The sequence below is a fragment of the Microcaecilia unicolor genome, chromosome 1 (assembly GCF_901765095.1).
Source record: "Microcaecilia unicolor chromosome 1, aMicUni1.1, whole genome shotgun sequence".
In the NCBI taxonomy this organism is placed as follows: Eukaryota; Metazoa; Chordata; class Amphibia; order Gymnophiona; family Siphonopidae; genus Microcaecilia; species Microcaecilia unicolor.
Genome location: NC_044031.1, coordinates 117,442,747 through 117,460,306, shown reverse-complemented (window position 1 = coordinate 117,460,306; position 17,560 = coordinate 117,442,747). Strand labels below are relative to the sequence as shown.

Here is a 17,560-nt window from a genome sequence, read left to right as displayed (position 1 = left end):
CCTTGAATACCACTCCAGAAATGTGTGTGTTTACACTTAGCCTTCTGCTTGTTTAGAGACTAGTGAGTAAAGTTTCAAAAAGAAATTAAAAAGAAGAGATATTTCTAACAAATTTCAAACCAGAGAAAAAAAAGGGGGGAGGGGATAGGAAAGAGCCACTTTTTTTTTGTTTTAAGAAAACAGTTTGTTGAAAACAAAAAAACAAGGGTTAGCTCAGTGTGCTCTGACACACAGATTTTCTTCCTGAGGGGTTGATACAGAAAGCGAGTGCAGATGGAAGTGTGGTGTTAGCACAATATCTGTGATCAGCTTTTTGGGTGCTGGTTTCAGAAAAAGGTTTTGCACTGAAGCTTTAGACACCAGAGCATAGAATATTAAAATGGAGGCTATTAGCTATTCTGCCCTGAAGCAGAGAACTGCAGCAGAAGACTTTAAGGTAAGCACAACACAAGAATCTGAACACTAGGTCTGAGGAGGTGTAGAAGAAAGGTTAGCTCACTCTTTTGCAGTAGTTGCATCAAGGCAGAATAGCTAATAGTCCCTTGGCAAGGGTCCCCTGACCTCTGATCCATAATCCCCCATCCTAAAAGTCCCCCTCATGCCTCAATCCCCCCCACCTGACCCCCTGATCTCCCTCAACATCCCAAAAATAAATCCATGGTAGTCTAGTGGACTCCCTTCCCATTAGGCTCCCAGACCCCCCATGTAATTTGAAGAACAGACAAGTGCAGTGCCCTTAACCTTGCCGCTGCACTGCCATTTTCCAAAATGGTTGTGCCTGATCTCATATGGTGCACCCTGAGACACACAGTGCAGGATCAGGTACCTTCAAGATATTAGAGGGAGGGGGGCAGTTGGGAGGTCCACTACACTACCATAGACCTAGTTTGGGGGTGGGGGATCCTCTAGGTCTACCAGGGATATTTCTTTTGGTGGGGGTTTCAGAGGATTGAATTAACATTTGGGGAGAGGGATGGGGGTCAGAGGATTTGGTTGATCTCTGAATTAATATCTGATTTTCTGTCCATTTTCAGGATGGGAGGGGGGAGGGTGCTAGTCTGAGAATCTTCATCTTATCCTGGTTCAGTTTCAAAAGACAAGTGGCTGCCCATTGTCCTACACTCTCCATATAACTTTGAACAAGCAGCATTGATTAGCTCAATTTAGGGGCCCTTTTAATAAATGCTGCACCCCCTTGCCATATGGACCTACTGCAATTTCAGACATCCATATCCTGGCATTGTAAAATTGGGATTTGGACAGCCATGCAACATGGACAGTGGTGTGCTGGAAAAGTTTTAACAACAGGCTTTCTCTCCAGGCATAGCCAACCGTGCAATTTGGGAGGGGGTAGGGAGGTGGGGCTGGGGTGGACTGGGGGGGGGGGGCAACACATTCCTCACTCTCCCCTCCCCCCCATGCGAGCACGCTAGGCATACTTTTGCTGGCATGGATGCTGACCATCTTTCTCTAGGCACAGGAAAAAAAATGCTCCCAGGCTTCAACCTAATTCATGTTTAGTGTGGGATATAAATGTCATAAATAAATAAGTAAGTAAATAGAAACTGAATGCTGAGCACATGATTCTCATGATGTCTGTTTTAGTGACCCTTTACCAGGAGAAAAAAAATCTCTGCATGAATACAACACACGCTAGAGTGTCCCTATAACCAGCCCCTCCAAATGACACTCTAATTATGATTTAATAACAAATTACTACTCTACCTATGAAAAGTTACTCCATTATTATACTTCCTCTGTATGCTTCCATATGCTGCACAAGCTGGCATGTTTGAACATATAAGTGAGATTAAATAAAAATGCTACCAACATTAACCGCCTCAAAGGACTGTTTGCTTTGTTTTGCATGTACGGAGATGACGGCTGCGCGGGGAAGGGGAAAGAGAGGCAAACCTCCATGGATTTAACTTTTTTGACTTCACGTGTCTCCTGTTCTCAATCTAACCTCCTTGGGCTGCAGCCTGCACGTGCTGCTGCCGGCTTCTTTCCTCCTCCCGGGCTGGTAGCGCTCACTCACTCTCCTCTGTGACCCACAAGATTGCAGTGGGCAAAACAAAAAACAGCATGAAACTGTGCACGGGGCCGTAGCCCTAAATGTGCTGATGCCAGCTTGCTTCCTTCTTCCTCCCCTCAGGATGTAACTTCCTGTTTTGGAGAGGGAGGAGTAAGGGAGCCGGCAGTGGCGCGTGCAGGGCTATGGTCCCGCGCATTGTTTCATGCTGTTTTTTTGTAATATGGATGCTGCCAGGAGCGGACCTGAGTCACCCCAGCCCAAATTTTGGGAGCTGGTTGTTAAAGCACATCACTGAATATGGATGTCTAAATGCCAGATTTCAGATGTCCAAAATACGAATAGAACTATTCAAATTTATTAAATCACATGTGGACTATGAAAAATTGAAGTAAGACCATCTGGAAGACTTGGCATCAAAATTCCAGATGAAATTTAATGTGGACAAATACAAAGTGGTGAACATTGGGAAGAATAATCCAAATCATAGTTACCTGATGTTAGGGTCCACCATGGGGGTCAGCACTTAAGAAAAAGACCTAGGTGTCATTGTAGACATGCTAAAATCTTCTGCCCAGTGTGTGGTGGTGGCCAAAAAAGCAAACAGGATGCTAGGAATTATTAGGAAAGGGATGCAAAATAAGATCAAGTATACTATAATGCCTCTGTATCTGTCACTTTTGGGCCCAAACCAATGATGCTCAGTGCTTATGCTGAAGTCCTAACTGAAATCCATGTAGACCGTATTTAGTGCTCTCCATTTAAAATTTTCACTATTACAATGGAATAGACTTATTTGTTACAATAAATCCCCAACAATCAACTATGTTGAAGTTTCAAAATGTCCAAACTCCAGCATTTGTATCTTATCCTACAGTCAGTATATGAGTTTCTATTTAAAGCATTTTGGGCCATATCCAATATAGGGCACTCAAAACAGGGCACAGAGAAAAATTCACACCAAGCGCATTTCTATAAAGGGTTCTCCGAGCCTGCTGTAATCTGGTGTAAATCCTGGTGCGCAAATTGGGTGCGCAACCCCAGTATTCTATAACTCACTGCACCTACATTTCTGGAATACCCCTGACCTGCCCATGCCCCTCCCATGGCCAAAGGAGCCAACTTTTCAAAATTATTGGGGGTGCTAAGCCCAATGGAAAAATCCCTCCCTGGACACATACAAGGAATTTTCTCAATATTGAGGTGCTGAAGCACCCACAGAGTCTGCTCCAATGCCCATGGCCATGCCCCCTTTTGAGTTGCACATGAGACACTTTGGGCTCACATAGAATAATGTGTAGGCAGACGTATGTGTAAGTCCAAATTAGTGCAAATTAACATCTATATTTGATTATCGGCTCATTATCTAATTCATTTGCACACTCATCTACCCTGTACCCCCAAATTTGGGCAACTGATATAGAATCCAGGAATTACTATATATTAGGCTGTGCTGCTGCATGTCTGCTGGAGTAATGCTCTCAAGACTACTACTACTAATTATTTCTATTGAGCTACTAGACTTACGCAGTGCTGTACACATTATATGCAGGTACTTTCTCTGTCCTTAGAGGGTTCTAAGATTTTGTACCTGGAGCAATGGAGGGTTTAAGCGACTTGCCCAAGGTCACAAAGAGCTGCAGTGGGAACCGAACCCAGGTTGCCAGCATCAAAGCTCACTACTCCTCCATTAGGCTACTGTGACAGTAATGAAACTGAGAAAAGCTTTTGGTGTAGAGTTCCTAAGTCATGAAGAGAACATCATTATCATCCAATGGATAGCAACTTAATGTGAGACAAATTCTTAAAAGAAAGCACCAGGCTTACATTGCATTGTAGTGTATGTATATTTATTTATTTATTTATTGCATTTGTATCCCACATTTTCCCACCTTTTTGCGGGTTCAGTGTGGCTTACAATATGAGTTAAATATTGGAAATACAATTTGTTACAGATTGGTTATGGATTACATTTTGCATAATTATGCGAAACAATTGGAGTGTCCTTGGGAGTGTAACAATGGAGCACAAACATTGAAACATTGGGGGGAAACAATGTGAGCTTAGAGGGCGATAAGAAGGCATAAAGACATATGATTTATATCTTTCTGTGATTGAAGTTATGAATGATGTGATATTACGGGAATGAGAGTTCCGAGGTGAATGTGTGATGCATTTGTGAATAGTAGGTGTGGACTTTATGTGTTTTGGTTCTTTCCGTAAATCTTTTCAAAAAGATGGGTCTTCTGTGATCTGCGGAAGGAAGCTTGCTCGTTGATTGTTCTTAAGTTGCGTGGCAGTGTATTCCAATACTGCGTGCTCATGTGAGAAAAGGTTGATGCATGTAGCGTTTTGTATTTCACGCCTTTGCAATTGGGGAAGTGGAGGTTTAAGAAGGTTCGGGATGATCTTTTGGCGTTTCTGGGTGGTAGGTCTATTAACTCAGACATGTAGGCTGGGGCTTCGCCGTGAATGATTTTGTGGACTAATGTGCATACTTTGAAAGTGATGCGTTCCTTTAGTGGAACCCAGTGTAGTTTCTCTCGTAATGGTTTTGCACTCTCATATTTTGGCTTTCCAAAGATGAGTCTGGCTGCCGTATTCTGGGCTGTTTGAAGTTTTCTCAGTGTTTTTTCTTTGCAACCTGCGTATAGTGAGTTGCAGTAATCCAGATGGCTGAGCACAAGGGATTGTACTAGGCTGCGAAAGACGGATCTTGGGAAGTATGGTCTTATCCTTTTAAGTTTCCACATGCTGTAGAACATCTTTTTAGTTGTGTTGTTAGCATGAGTATCAAGCGTTAGGTGGCGGTCGATAGTGACTCCAAGGATCTTTAGCGTTTCTGAGATTTGAAGGTTCAGATTTGGTGTGTTTATGGCTGTGAATTCTTTTGTGTTGTATTGGGAGGTGAGTATTAGGCATTGAGTTTTTTCTGCGTTTAATTTAAGACGGAATGCATCTGCCCATGTGTTCATGATGTGTAGACTTTGATTGATTTTGTTGAGGATTTCGTTAATGTCTTGTTTGAAGGGGATGTATATTGTCACATCATCAGCGTATATATATATGGGTTGAGGTTATGGTTTGATAGGAGTTTTGCCAGCGGGATCATCATTAGGTTGAAGATGGTTGGTGAGAGAGGTGCTCCCTGTGGAACTCCACATTCAGGTGTCCATGCTTTAGACGTGGTCGAATTTGATGTGACTTGATACGAACGTTGGGTTAGGAACCCTTCGAACCAATTCAGGACATTTCCTCCAATGCCAAAGTATTCGAGTATGTGTAGTAGGATTCCGTGGTCAACCATATCAAAGGCACTTGACATGTCAAATTGTAGGAGGAGTATATTGTTGCCAGTTGCAATTATTTGCTTAAATCTAGTCATAAGGGTGACTAATACTGTCTCTGTGCTATGATTCGACCGGAATCCTGATTGGGCGTCATGCAGTATTGAGTGTTTGTTTAGATAGTTTGTAAGTTGTTTGGTTACCATTCCTTCAGTTATTTTGGTTATTAGTGGTATGGATGCTACTGGCCTGTAGTTGGATATTTCACTCATGCATTTCTTTGTATCTTTAGGGATTGGGGTGAGTAGGATTTTTCCTTTTTCTTTTGGAAAGAGTCCATTCTGTAGCATGAAGTTCACATGAATTATGAATTGTTGAGGAGCAGATTTCATGAGGTAGTTTGGGCACGTGTCTAGTTTGCAGTGGGATTTGGCATATTTTTTGAGATTTTCAGAGATGAGGTCTTCTGATAGTGTTTCAAATTCGGTCCATGTTCTGTCTGCAGGGTATGTTCCTTCTTCTGGGTCAAGACAATCTAAGAGTGTGGCGTACTCTATAGGGCTTGCGGGTATTTTGAGTCGTAGTTGTATAATTTTCTCCTCAAAGTATTTTGCAAGGTTGTCCACATCTGGTACATCTTTGCCATTGTTTGTAGCTGGTGTGGTGTCTAACAGTTTATTCACAAGGTTGAAGAGTTTATGTGTGTCTTTGTAGTTTGGTCCTATTATTGTTTTGTAATGTAGTCTTTTGGTCTGTTTTATGGTGTATTTGTATTTTCTCCGAAGTAGTTTCCATGTGTTTAGTGTTTGTTCGTCTTTCTTTTTGTTCCATTCTCGTTCTAGTTTCCTGATTTGTGTTTTAAGTTTTTTCAGCTCTTCGGTGAGCCATGGATTTGTTTTTTTCCTGTGTGATGTTCTGGTTTGGGTTGGGGCGACTTTGTCTAGTGTTGTTGTACATTGATTGTCCCATTCTTGGAGGAATTGGATGGTGTCAGCGTTTGTTGGCCATTCGTTCTGGTAGATCTGTTGCCAGAATATTGTGGGATCTATTTTTCCTCTCATTGTGTATGTTGTTCGCTCCTGTTTATTGCTTGTGTTTATGTGTGTTTTTCGCCAGCAGAGAGAGACATTTGCTTTGTGGTGGTCTGACCATAACGTAGGTGTCCATCTTGTGTCAGTAATTGTGATGGTTGAATCCGGTTCGAATTTATTTGTTATGATATCAAGTGTGTGTCCTTTTTTGTGTGTTGGTTGCGTATTGGGTACTTGTAAGTCCCAGAGTTTTAGGAATTCTTTGCATTCTTGTGTGCTTGGTGAGATGTCATCTTCTAGGTGTAGGTTGATGTCTCCTAGTATGAGGATGTTTGAGGCAGACATGCAGGAATTCGAGATGAAATCCATGAGTTGTGCTTGGGAGTCTTGCCATTTTCCTGGTGGCCTGTAGAATAGGATGGTGTTAAGATGCCCTATTAGGTTTGGATGATTAATTCTAGTCGATGCTATTTCGAGTTGTGGCGAGGTAGATTCGCCCGTGATTGTGATGGTGAATTCGGGTTTGTAGATAATAGCTATTCCGCCTCCTCTTTTTTTCCCATTTCTTGTCCAATGGGTGATTTTGTATTCTGGTGGGCATGTTTCTAAGATGGCGGGGTCTGTAGGGCTATGGAACCAGGTTTCTGTGATGAATAAAAGGTCTAATTTATCTGTGGTGATCCAGTCTAGTATATCTACTGAGTTGCTTACTGCTGATCTTGCATTGATATATCCTAGTTGGATTGAGTGGTATGGTTCCGTGGGGGGGGTTCGATGTGCTTATTTTTATTAGTTGTCTGTTTCTTCGGTGGTTGAATTTGTTATTGTTGTTGTTTTCATCTGTTAGTCGGCGGTATTCATATCCAGAGATTGTTCCGTTTGGTTTGGTATCATACCAGACTGCATACAAGGATCAATACAGATAATGTGGCATCACTCTTGAGAAAACTATGCCCGATCTAGAGGCCGACAAAAATTGCCACCAAAACTGTATGAAAACTTTCAGCTGAAAAACTCATCACCTGGTTCTGGCGAAGCCGAAACCAAAACTAAAAAGTCAAGTTTGGTTGTGTGAATCTTTACCATTGTCATGAGATATAGCCGGTTAGCAGCTAGCCACTAACTGAGATATTCAGTGGAAGATAGCTGTTCCTGGCCAGTTAAATAATTTTGAATATCGTGGGGACAGTATCCAAGCCAAAATATAATTTAAATAATGATAAATCATATTTTACCTAAAAAAAAATAGCTCACACACACATGGACCACAGCAAATTAAAACTGAAACTAAAAGCCACAGTGCTTTTATAATGGCTGACTTTGTGCTATACTCGCAGTGACAGCTGATGTCATAACTCCACAGAGAGGTTAATTCCTAAGGAGCTTATCATCCCAGACTTAGGGCTTCTCTTACAAAATGGCGCTACTGATTAGCGTGCACTAAATGTGAAAAAGCCTATGGGAATTGAATGGACTTCTTTGCATTCAGTGTGCCTCTAATCAGCAGCAATGCTCTGTAAAAGTAGCCCTTACAGACTTAAATTCTTGCTAAAATGTTGTTCAATATTATTTATTTGGAGCACTCTTTCCTTAGCATCAGCAGCAGATGAATCCAGGAACTGGTGGGTTGTATCCACCTACCAGCAGGTGGAGATAGAGAACACTGAAAGCAGTGACACTGGACGGCCAGTCAGTATATCTCTATCTCCAGCAGATGGTGGATGGATTCTTCCCAGCTCCTGGATTCTTGGGGAGCTCCTGGGCTCTTTGGCCAGTTGAGTGTGGGGGCGTCTGGCTGAGGGTGCCGGCCTTGAGGACATACTTGTGCTGCAGGTCCCTGTCATACCTCGATCTCCCCCTACTGTCTGTTACCTCCCTCTCTTTGCTGCCTTAAAAAAAAATTCCTCACCTCACAACCTTTGCAGCTGCCAGACGATTCAAACATAAAATTCAAGAGGGTGAAACATAGACTTTCTTTCAGGTTCTGATGGAGCCGGCTGCCTTGTTTTGAGGTTGCTATCAGGCTGTGGGGAGGACAGGAGCACCTTTTGGGCTCCCTTGGAGAGTGACCTCCGCTTGTTTACCTTCCTTCTGGTGCCAGTAAGTACTTTGCATTCACTTTTCAGTGGTCGGTGCAGTGGGGCTGGTGAATACTTGAATTTCTTGATGGCAGTGGAGGCGGTGAAAAGGTGTTCCCGCTGTGGCTCTCGCCGTTCCGCAATGAGAGCCTTCGTGGCTCGCTGTTTGGAGGCGAAGGCAGAGTCTGTAGAGCTGGCGGGTGAACCTTTCCGCTTTTTGGACCATGCGTTCCGTGGTTCTGTGGCAGCGTCCAAAGGGCCTTTGTAGTCTTCGCTTTTCTCTTCCCCTGACTCTCCTCGCCTTCCTGGTTCGGCGGGTGTGGGGGGCAACAGTGCTGGGGTGGCTTCTGGTTCCTTTTTTGGTGGGGTTCGCCCTTCTGGGATTGAGATGGACTTCTCCCCTGATTTTATCCTATTGCTGCACCAGGCTTATTTACTGAAGAAAATTATGCCTATGGGGGCCTTCTCCTTTTCCACTGCCCTCTTCAGGAGCCAGGGAGACCCTCCCTCCTCCAGGTGATTTTAGTCTTAGTTTGTGCCCGGAGGACTTAGCTGCTAAGAGCAGACATTTATCTTCTTTCCCTGATGGGGAGGGGGGTCTGTTGGACCTGTTTCTTCCCCTCCGGTGTTGCTGGGGTCTGGAGACTCTGCTAGACCCTCTAAGCTGGAAGTTTTGGAGGAGGGGGAGCCTCTGCTGAGGGAGCAGGATGATCCAACAGCAGTTCGGATTTTTCATCGTGAGGAGCTGCCTACCGTCATCTCCGAGGCGTTAGTGGCGGTTAATATCTCAGACCCTGAGGAACTTTCCGCTTCTTCTGTTAACCCTAAGATGGCGAGCATGAGGAAACCTTCTAGAGCTTTCCCGATGCATGAGTCTATTCAGGAACTTATTTTTGCTCAGTGGTCTGACCCTGAGAGTTCTTTAAAAGTGGCGAGGGCCATGACACAACTCCTGCTACCTTGGAGACCTTTTCCTTGCCTAAGGTGGATAATTTGGTTATGGCGGTCATTAAAAAGACAACTCTCCCGGTAGAAGGGTGGTCGCCCTTAAGGATATGCAAGACAGGGGTCTTGAAGCCTCGCTTAAACGTTCCTTTGAGGTGGCCTCGTTGGCCTTATAGGCTTCTATTTGTAGTCCTTATGCGGCCAGAGCTTGCCTTTCCTAGTTTCAGCAGAGTATAGAGCAAGATCAGGATTTGGCTTCAGTGTCCTTAGCTAGTACTCCAATGGAGTGGACTCTCGCCTATTTAGCAGATGCTTTCTATGACCTGGTCAGGTCTTTGGCCAAGCAGATGGCTCTGGCAGTTTCAGCTCGACGTTTGCTTTGGTTGCGCCACTGGGCTGCTGATATGGCTTCTAAACAGCGTCTCACAAGGCTTCCCTTTCGTGGAAAGTTGCTTTTCGGCGAGGACTTGGAAAAAATAGTTATGGATTTGGGAGATTCTAAGTCTCAGCATCTTCCAGAGGACAAGCCTAGGCCCGGTTATAAGTCCAGTTCTTCTAGACCTTGCTTTCGTGAGGGTTCCCGTTATCGGCCTGGCTGTAATTCTTCCTTTCAGCATTCCAGATTCCAGCAGAAAGTCTTCCTTTCGGAATGACAAGAGATCGGCGGGAGCTTCAAACAGGGCTCAGGCTTCCAGTCGGCCTGCCCAATGATGGGGTGCAGGTCTACTACTACTACTATTTAGCATTTCTATAGCGCTACAAGGCGTACGCAGCGCTGCACAAACATAGAAGAAAGACAGTCCCTGCTCAAAGAGCTTACAATCTAATAGACAAAAAATAAATAAAGTAGGCAAATCAAATCAATTAATGTGAACGGGAAGGAAGAGAGGAGGGTAGGTGGAGGCGAGTGGTTACAAGTGGTTACGAGTCAAAAGCAATGTTAAAGAGGTGGGCTTTCAGTCTAGATTTAAAGGTGGCCAAGGATGGGGCAAGACGTAGGGGCTCAGGAAGTTTATTCCAGGCATAGGGTCCATTCCTCGGCTGTTTTCATAGGGGGTCAGTTATCCCTTTATCACGAGGTCTGGACCACTACAACCTCAGACCAGTGGGTCTTGAATCTTATAAGAGACAGCTACAGGTTAGCGTTTGCCTTTCCCATCGGAGATAGATTTTTGGAGTTTCACTGTGCCACGGCTTTCAGGAAGCAGTCCGTTCTGGCTACTCTGCAAACGTTGTTAGATCTCGGGGCGGTGGTTCCTGTACCTCGGGCCGAATGGTGCACGGTCGGTATTCAATCTACTTTGTCGTTCCTCACAAAAGAGGTGACTTCAGGCCTATTCTCAACCTCAGGAAAGTGAACGTGTCTTCGGGTTCATCACTTCCATATGGAGACCATGCGATCAGTGATTGCCTCTGTTCAGCCAGGGGAGTTTCTCACAGCCTTGGATCTGAAAAAGGCCTATTTTCACATTTCTATTTGGCCTCCTCATCAAAGTTATCTTTGCTTCACTATTTTGGGTCATCACTTTCAGTTCTGTGCTCTCTCCTTTGGCCTAGCCTCAGCGCCTCGTACCTTTTCCAAGGTAATGGTGCTTGTGGTGGCCCCCCTTTGGAAAGAGGGGCTGACTCGAGCTGATTTGGCTCAGGAAAGTTTGACAGCTACCTCTTGAGTCCTGGAGTTCCTGCAGTTCTTTCTTTCTCTTTTTCGGGATATGACCTACACTGAGGAGACAGTTCCTGGATTCATCTGTTGCGACTAAAGGAAAAAAAATTATCAGGTATGATATAATTTTATCATTTACCCTATAAACTAATGTGCAAAAAAAAAAAAAAAGAGAAAAAGAATACAAGGAGTAGACACACAACCCCCCTCCCCCCCCTCGGTGGTCTAGTGGTATAGTCAGGGCAGAAGTGATGCCCAGTTGTGAGTTGAGACAGCCATTTTGAGAACGGAGCCAAAATAGGCAGTAGTAACTGGGGATTACTCCTGTCCCAATTATACCCCTAGACCACCAGGGATTATAAAATAGGCCCACGGGAGGAGGGGGAGGCACTGGGGTGGGGGTAGGGGTCCAAGAAGGAGACAAATGGGACAAACCACAAATTTTCAGCTTCCACTGAAAACACATGATCATTTTTTGCTGGAATCAAAAACATGGCTGAAAATGAAAATACCCTGTTGGTTGTAACTGAAATCTGGGCAGAAAAAGGGTTTGGGGCTGGTTTTGGTGCCGTAACCAAACCCAACATTTGACTTGCCTCTAGCCTGATCTTCTTACATTTTGCCATAAAGAAATGTGAAAGCAGCATCCAGAGTACCATCATTTCTAAAGAGAAAGACCTCTATCAGATCATTCTTGAATGAACATGACAAACCTCAAACTGCAGGTTGCTTTCCCATATCACAAAGTTGGTCGGTATAATCATAGGCAATATATCACATAAGCCTTGTTTGTTTGTTTGTTTTTTTAATGTTTTAAATAAAGCTTTACATGGTGAAATGTAATAATCTTTGATTTATGCTTGAGAAATTTACAATCTTCTTGTAAATTGCACTCTTTCAGATTTATAAGAAAGATAAGACGGAAAAGATGTCATGGTTTGAAGCACAAGAGTTCTGCAGAGCCCTGGGCGGAGATCTAGCTACAATTGACAATAAAGACAAAGAAGCTGTCATGACACAAATATCAAGGTAAGTTTTCTAAGTATTTATTGTGATCTTACAGAAATTATGTTAAAGATTATGCTCTGAATTTATTGTGCAAATTGCAAAAGAGGAAGCAAAGCTTTATGCTAGAGACATCCTACTACTACTACTAAATATTTCTATAGTGCTACTAGATTTATGCAGCACAGTACAAATGAGCACGAAGAGACAGTCCCTGCTCAACAGAGCTTACAATCTAAATTGGACAGACGAACAGACAGCTAGGGGTGAGTGACTCTAGTGTTAGCGTGTGCTAATTTTTAGCATGCACTAAAAATGTTAGTGTGCGTACAGCATGGTTTAGTAAACAGGGTCCATAGAATCAAATAGAAGAATTTTTGGGTATTAGCATACACCCTTTACAAACCCCATATTATACACTTTAATGCACTGTTTTACACTCCTATGAAGAGTATCAGAATATCAATATGGACAGGTTATGAAGCCTCTTAAGGGCCATCCCATTTCAAGCTCTCAACCTCTAGATCTCAATGTGCTTCTTCATTTACTCTTCAAAAATATGTTTTTTCTATACCATTTTTAATCATTTTCAAATAACCTAATTTTTAATCATAAACAACCGTGAGTATGTACATTCAGATCTAAAGGTTGAGGGCTTGAAATGGGATAGGGCAGGAAAATAGAAGAACAGTGACCCTTGTAGACACACAAACCAATCAGTCACAACAAGGGTGACAAAAGAAAGAGCAGCAGATGATGTCCGAACTAACGCTTTTATTGTAATATCCAAGACTCGACTGGAGTCGTATTTCGACCCACAAAGGCCTTCCTAAGGAGTCTTTAAACGGATGTATGCTGTTATTAAGCTAAGCTTAATGTGATACAGGTGATGTTCGATACCTTGCTACTTTCTTCCAAAAAATACTCAGTAGAACGCTTGAACTCTCAAGTTTGCAAAATAAAATTGGGGCGTGGTGATTTTGGGCCTGAGATCTTACTGCCACCCATTGACCTAGCGGTAAAGTCTCATGCATTAACCGGGCAGTAATTGTCAGCGAGCATACAGTGCTGATTACTGCCCGGTTAGCGCCGCGCACCAGAAATTTTCTGGGGTGCGTAGTGGGCGCACGTAGAAAATGAAATTACCACCCGGGCCATGCGGTAGCTGGGTGGTAGTTCAAAATTGACACATGAAGGATGTGTATACACACCTACGCGGCTTAGTAAAAGGGCCCCCTGGTTCCATTTTGTGCCTAAACTACTACTCAGCCTTCCGCTCTGAGAACATTCCTTAAGAGCAGTCGGAAAGGAAAATAGGATGAGTAAAATTTAAAGACCCTTCTGCAGTGCAAGCATACTCACCTGCAAACCCACCAGGAGCCCATGTTTTTCCTAACCTGTCTGTGTTAAGGGCAGAAAGAATAACATTATTTATTTATTTATTTATTTATTCAGAACATTTATACCCCGCTTTATACCACTGAAAGCAGCCTCAAAGCGGCTTACAAAGAACTGAAGAAACAATTACAATGTCAGTAGAGAGGAGGAGGGGAAGAAACAGAAAAAATAGAGAATAACATGAATGGCAACAAAAAGAATTTAAAGATGGTCCGCAAATCATATTAACAATCATATAGCCAAAAGTCAAAACTACATTTACCTACCATGCCCTTCTCAAACGTAATGCAGTACTGCTCCAATATAACAGCAACATTCTTTATTTTAAAGATCCCAATCTCATAAACCAACCAATTGATGGCATTGCAATATTATTGTTATTTAAAGGGGCCATATCATTTAAAATAAGTTATTAATATTGAGAATGACTTTGCTATTGGATTCATAAAGAAATGTTCTCCTTAAAAAAAAAAAAAAAAATGAAAATCCAAAATCTGGTCAGTCAATCTTTGTTATAAAAATAATATTTTTTTACACAATCATAGATCTAAAATGGGAAACACGTGAAAATAGACAAACAATGAAATAAAGTCTAGTTTGCATGGTTCTCAGAACCCCCCAGCCCCCACCCCCCCCCCCCCCCCCGCCCCCCCCCCCCCCCCCCCACACACACTTTCTTTTCAGCATGGCTATTTAAGCCAAACATTTTCACGATGTATACATGAAAAATCCACATTTGCTCTGAAATCAGTGAAATCTCCCACAGTCTTTTTCTCTCATGTTTGTAGGAATAAAGACTAAAATGAAATATCTCAGATTCATAGAATCATATTAGAACTGCAGTCCTTTAAAATTGCTCCTTGGTTTAACAAAATATCTTTGCTATTAGATTCATAATGAAATAAGCCAATGAAATGTATAATATTGAATTTTGGACATTTCAGATTTAAAAAATTAAAAATTTTTTACTTAAAAAAAAAATAAAACAAAATTATGGCCCAATAACTAAAACATCCGGGTAGCAGTGCCTGCTACGTTGATAAGTACCACTGACCGGGGTCAGTCATTGATATCTGAATAATCATTACAGACTACCTCAAAGCAGTTCAGGGCAGTGGCATAGTTATGACTGGGCCTGGAAGGACCAGGTGCACCCATTTTTGGCTCCAACCCACCAAAAACGTTCAGTAGCAGCCACCTTACTCTGCTCTCTCCCACTCCCCAATCCGGCATTCTCTTCCTCTGGCCTGGCAGCTTTCCCCTCTCTCTCTGATCTACTTCAGCATCTTTACCAGCACAGTAGTAACGTACCTCCACTGCAAATGTTGGCCCTGTAGGCTTCCCTCTGCTGCGTCCCACCTTCACTGACATCACTTCCTATTTCCTGGATGTGGCAGAATGAAGCATGTGAGGCTGGAACAGGCAAAGAAGATGTGCTGCTGCAGCGCCAGCGAAGATGCTGAGGTAGACTGGGAGGGCTGCTGGGCCATGGGCAGGAGACTAATGCTGGATCCAGGGTTGGAGGAGAGGGAGAGAGATGCAGGATAAAAGGGGGGGGGGGGGGGAGTTTTTGAAGTTTTACCCACCCAAAATGATAGGTCTGTCTATACCCATTGGTTCAGGGTCAGAGCGGGCTGAAAAATATTTGAGTTGTGGCAATATTTAGCACTGGTATCTGGATAACGTAGGACCAACTTTTTTGCTGTTCTAGATTATCTAGATGGTTATCCAGGCACCGGCACTGAATAACACCATTATGCAGATTACAGCAGCAGTCAGCAGCATACCTGGATATTTAACACCAATGTCCAGATACATGTTTAAACGCTGTGGCTGTTACTGAAAACAAATGCTGACCAGAGTTTAAATATGGACCAGTTAAAAGTCTTAGCGTGATTTGTTAATGATGCTATTTAACACTGTAAATATTTTGTGGGATTCGGTGCTATAATTATCTTTTACATCGTATAACTGTATACTTATTTTTAGTTTGAATGGCTACTGCTCCTCCTTTATCTGCTCTTTTTAAAGCAATATCATCATAACCTTTCAATGGTTGTAAAGCTACCCTCTCCTTTTCATCTAAATTCCTTCTTATAAAACATTGTTCACATTCAAGACATTTAACTTCAAGCAAAACAAGGTGTTTAAATATCTGCAATCTTGGATTAAAGGGTCCAGAGGAGGCATTACCATGTGGATTTATTCTTTCAAAATCTAGGATCCTGTTAACTAAGCCAAGCTGTAGGCACGCTAGCGTTTTTAGCGCACACTAAAATTTAGTGCATGCTAATGCTGGAGACGCCCATATGGGTGTCTCTAGCGTTACTGCATGCTAAATTTTAGCGTTTGCTAAAAATGCTAGCTCCCTTAGTAAACAGAGCCCATAATTTGAACTGTATGCATACATTTCTCAAAATCATTTCTAAATTGTAAGTAGTTATGTTGACAACTCACAATAAACAAAAGACCTTTAGATATTAATCTTTGATCGTCTTCCATGAGGCATCTATAATGTACCATCATTCTCTAAGATCAAATACATAACTTATTGCTTAGGTGTTAACACAAATCATCATTTGATGATTTGTAGATGCAGGGCTGTAGACCATTCCTTCCTTCTGCTATCTTGCATGTGGTCCTTGGGAAAGGTTTGGGATTTGTTAGCTTCCCTGCCAGGGTTATGATGACAATATTAGCAGCAGGACATTGGAAGAGCTTCCTAGTAGATGATTTCACTTCAGATACTGGTGGGGATCTTGTGCTGGCAAGTCAATGCATAATAGCAGCAAGACCAGTTAGCATTACTCTGGGGCAATTTCTCCTCCTCAAGATGTGCCTTCAAAATAGGATTCCAGTAACCATTCTCATTACTTGCTAAGCATAGAGGATATTTTGAGAAAGTCCCAAGATGATATAGTGAAAGTGCTGACAGCAAATATAAAAGGCTGCTGGGATCTAAACACATGTGGATTGTCCTGCTATGTTAAATTATACAGCGCTGTGTAACCCTAGTAGCGCTTTAGAAATGTTAAGTAGTAATAGTAGTAACTTAAAACGTGAATATTCTAGGAGAGTTGATTGACTGCAACAGACTAACATAATAAATGATGGCAGATAAAGATCTGCATGATCCATCCAGTCTGTCACACAAACCGCCTTATTTTCGAAAGTGATGGGCGCCCATATTTCAGCCCAAATCGGGAGATGGGTGCCCATCTCACAAAGGTGCCCAAATCGGTATAATCGAAAGCCAATTTTGGGGGCCTTCAACTGCACTGTGTCGCGGAAACGGCCAAAGTGGACGGGGGCGTGTCGGAGGCATGGTGAAGGCGGGACTGGGGCGTGGTTATCGGCCGAGGAGAGATGGGCGCCTTCGGCCGATAATCGAAAAAAATGGGCGTTTTTAGCGGGAATTTAGGTCACTTTTTTAACCCTTTTTTTTTCACGAACAAGTCCCAAAAAAGTGCCCCAACTGACCAGATGACCACCGGAGGGAATCGGGGATGATCTCCCCTGACTCCCTCAGTGGTCACTAACCCACTCCCACCAGAAAAAAGACCTTTAAAAACTTTTTTACAGCCTGTATGCCAGCCTCAAATGTCATACCCAGCTCCATGACAGCAGTATGCAGGTCCCTGGAGCAGTTGTTAGTGGGTACAGTGGATTTCAGGCAGGTGGACCCAGGTCCATCCCCCCCTACCTGTTACACTTGTGCTGGTAAATGTGAACCCTCCAAAACCCACCCGAAACCCACTGTACCCACATCTAGGTGCCCCCCTTCAGCCATAAGTGGTCTGGTAATGGTGTAGAGTTGTGGGCAGTGGGTTTTGGGGGGGATTTGGGGGGCTCAGCACCCAAGGGAAGGGAGCTATGGACTTGGGAGGTATTTTACTTTTTTTTTTAATTGTTACAAGTGCTCCCTAAGGTGCCTGGTTGGTGTCCTGGCATGTGAGGGGGACCAGTGCACTATGAATCCTGGCCCCTCCCATGACCAAATGTCTTGGATTTGATCGTTTTTGAGCTGGACGCCTTTGGTTTCCATTATCGCTGAAAACTGATACCGCCCATCTCAAATCCGCCCAAATCCGATGCATTTGCCCAGCACAAACCGTATTATC

General features: G+C 43.1%; 1 protein-coding gene across 1 annotated transcript in view; it reads left to right on the top strand.

The window, feature by feature from the left end:
* The window catches only part of MRC1 (mannose receptor C-type 1), a 343,694-nt gene that overhangs the window by 166,978 nt on the left and 159,156 nt on the right, over positions 1-17,560 (top strand). Inside the window, exon 13 of the mRNA XM_030199501.1 lies at positions 11,938-12,065. Coding sequence (XP_030055361.1) covers positions 11,938-12,065 — 128 coding nt within the window. The remainder of the gene's footprint in view (positions 1-11,937; positions 12,066-17,560) is intronic.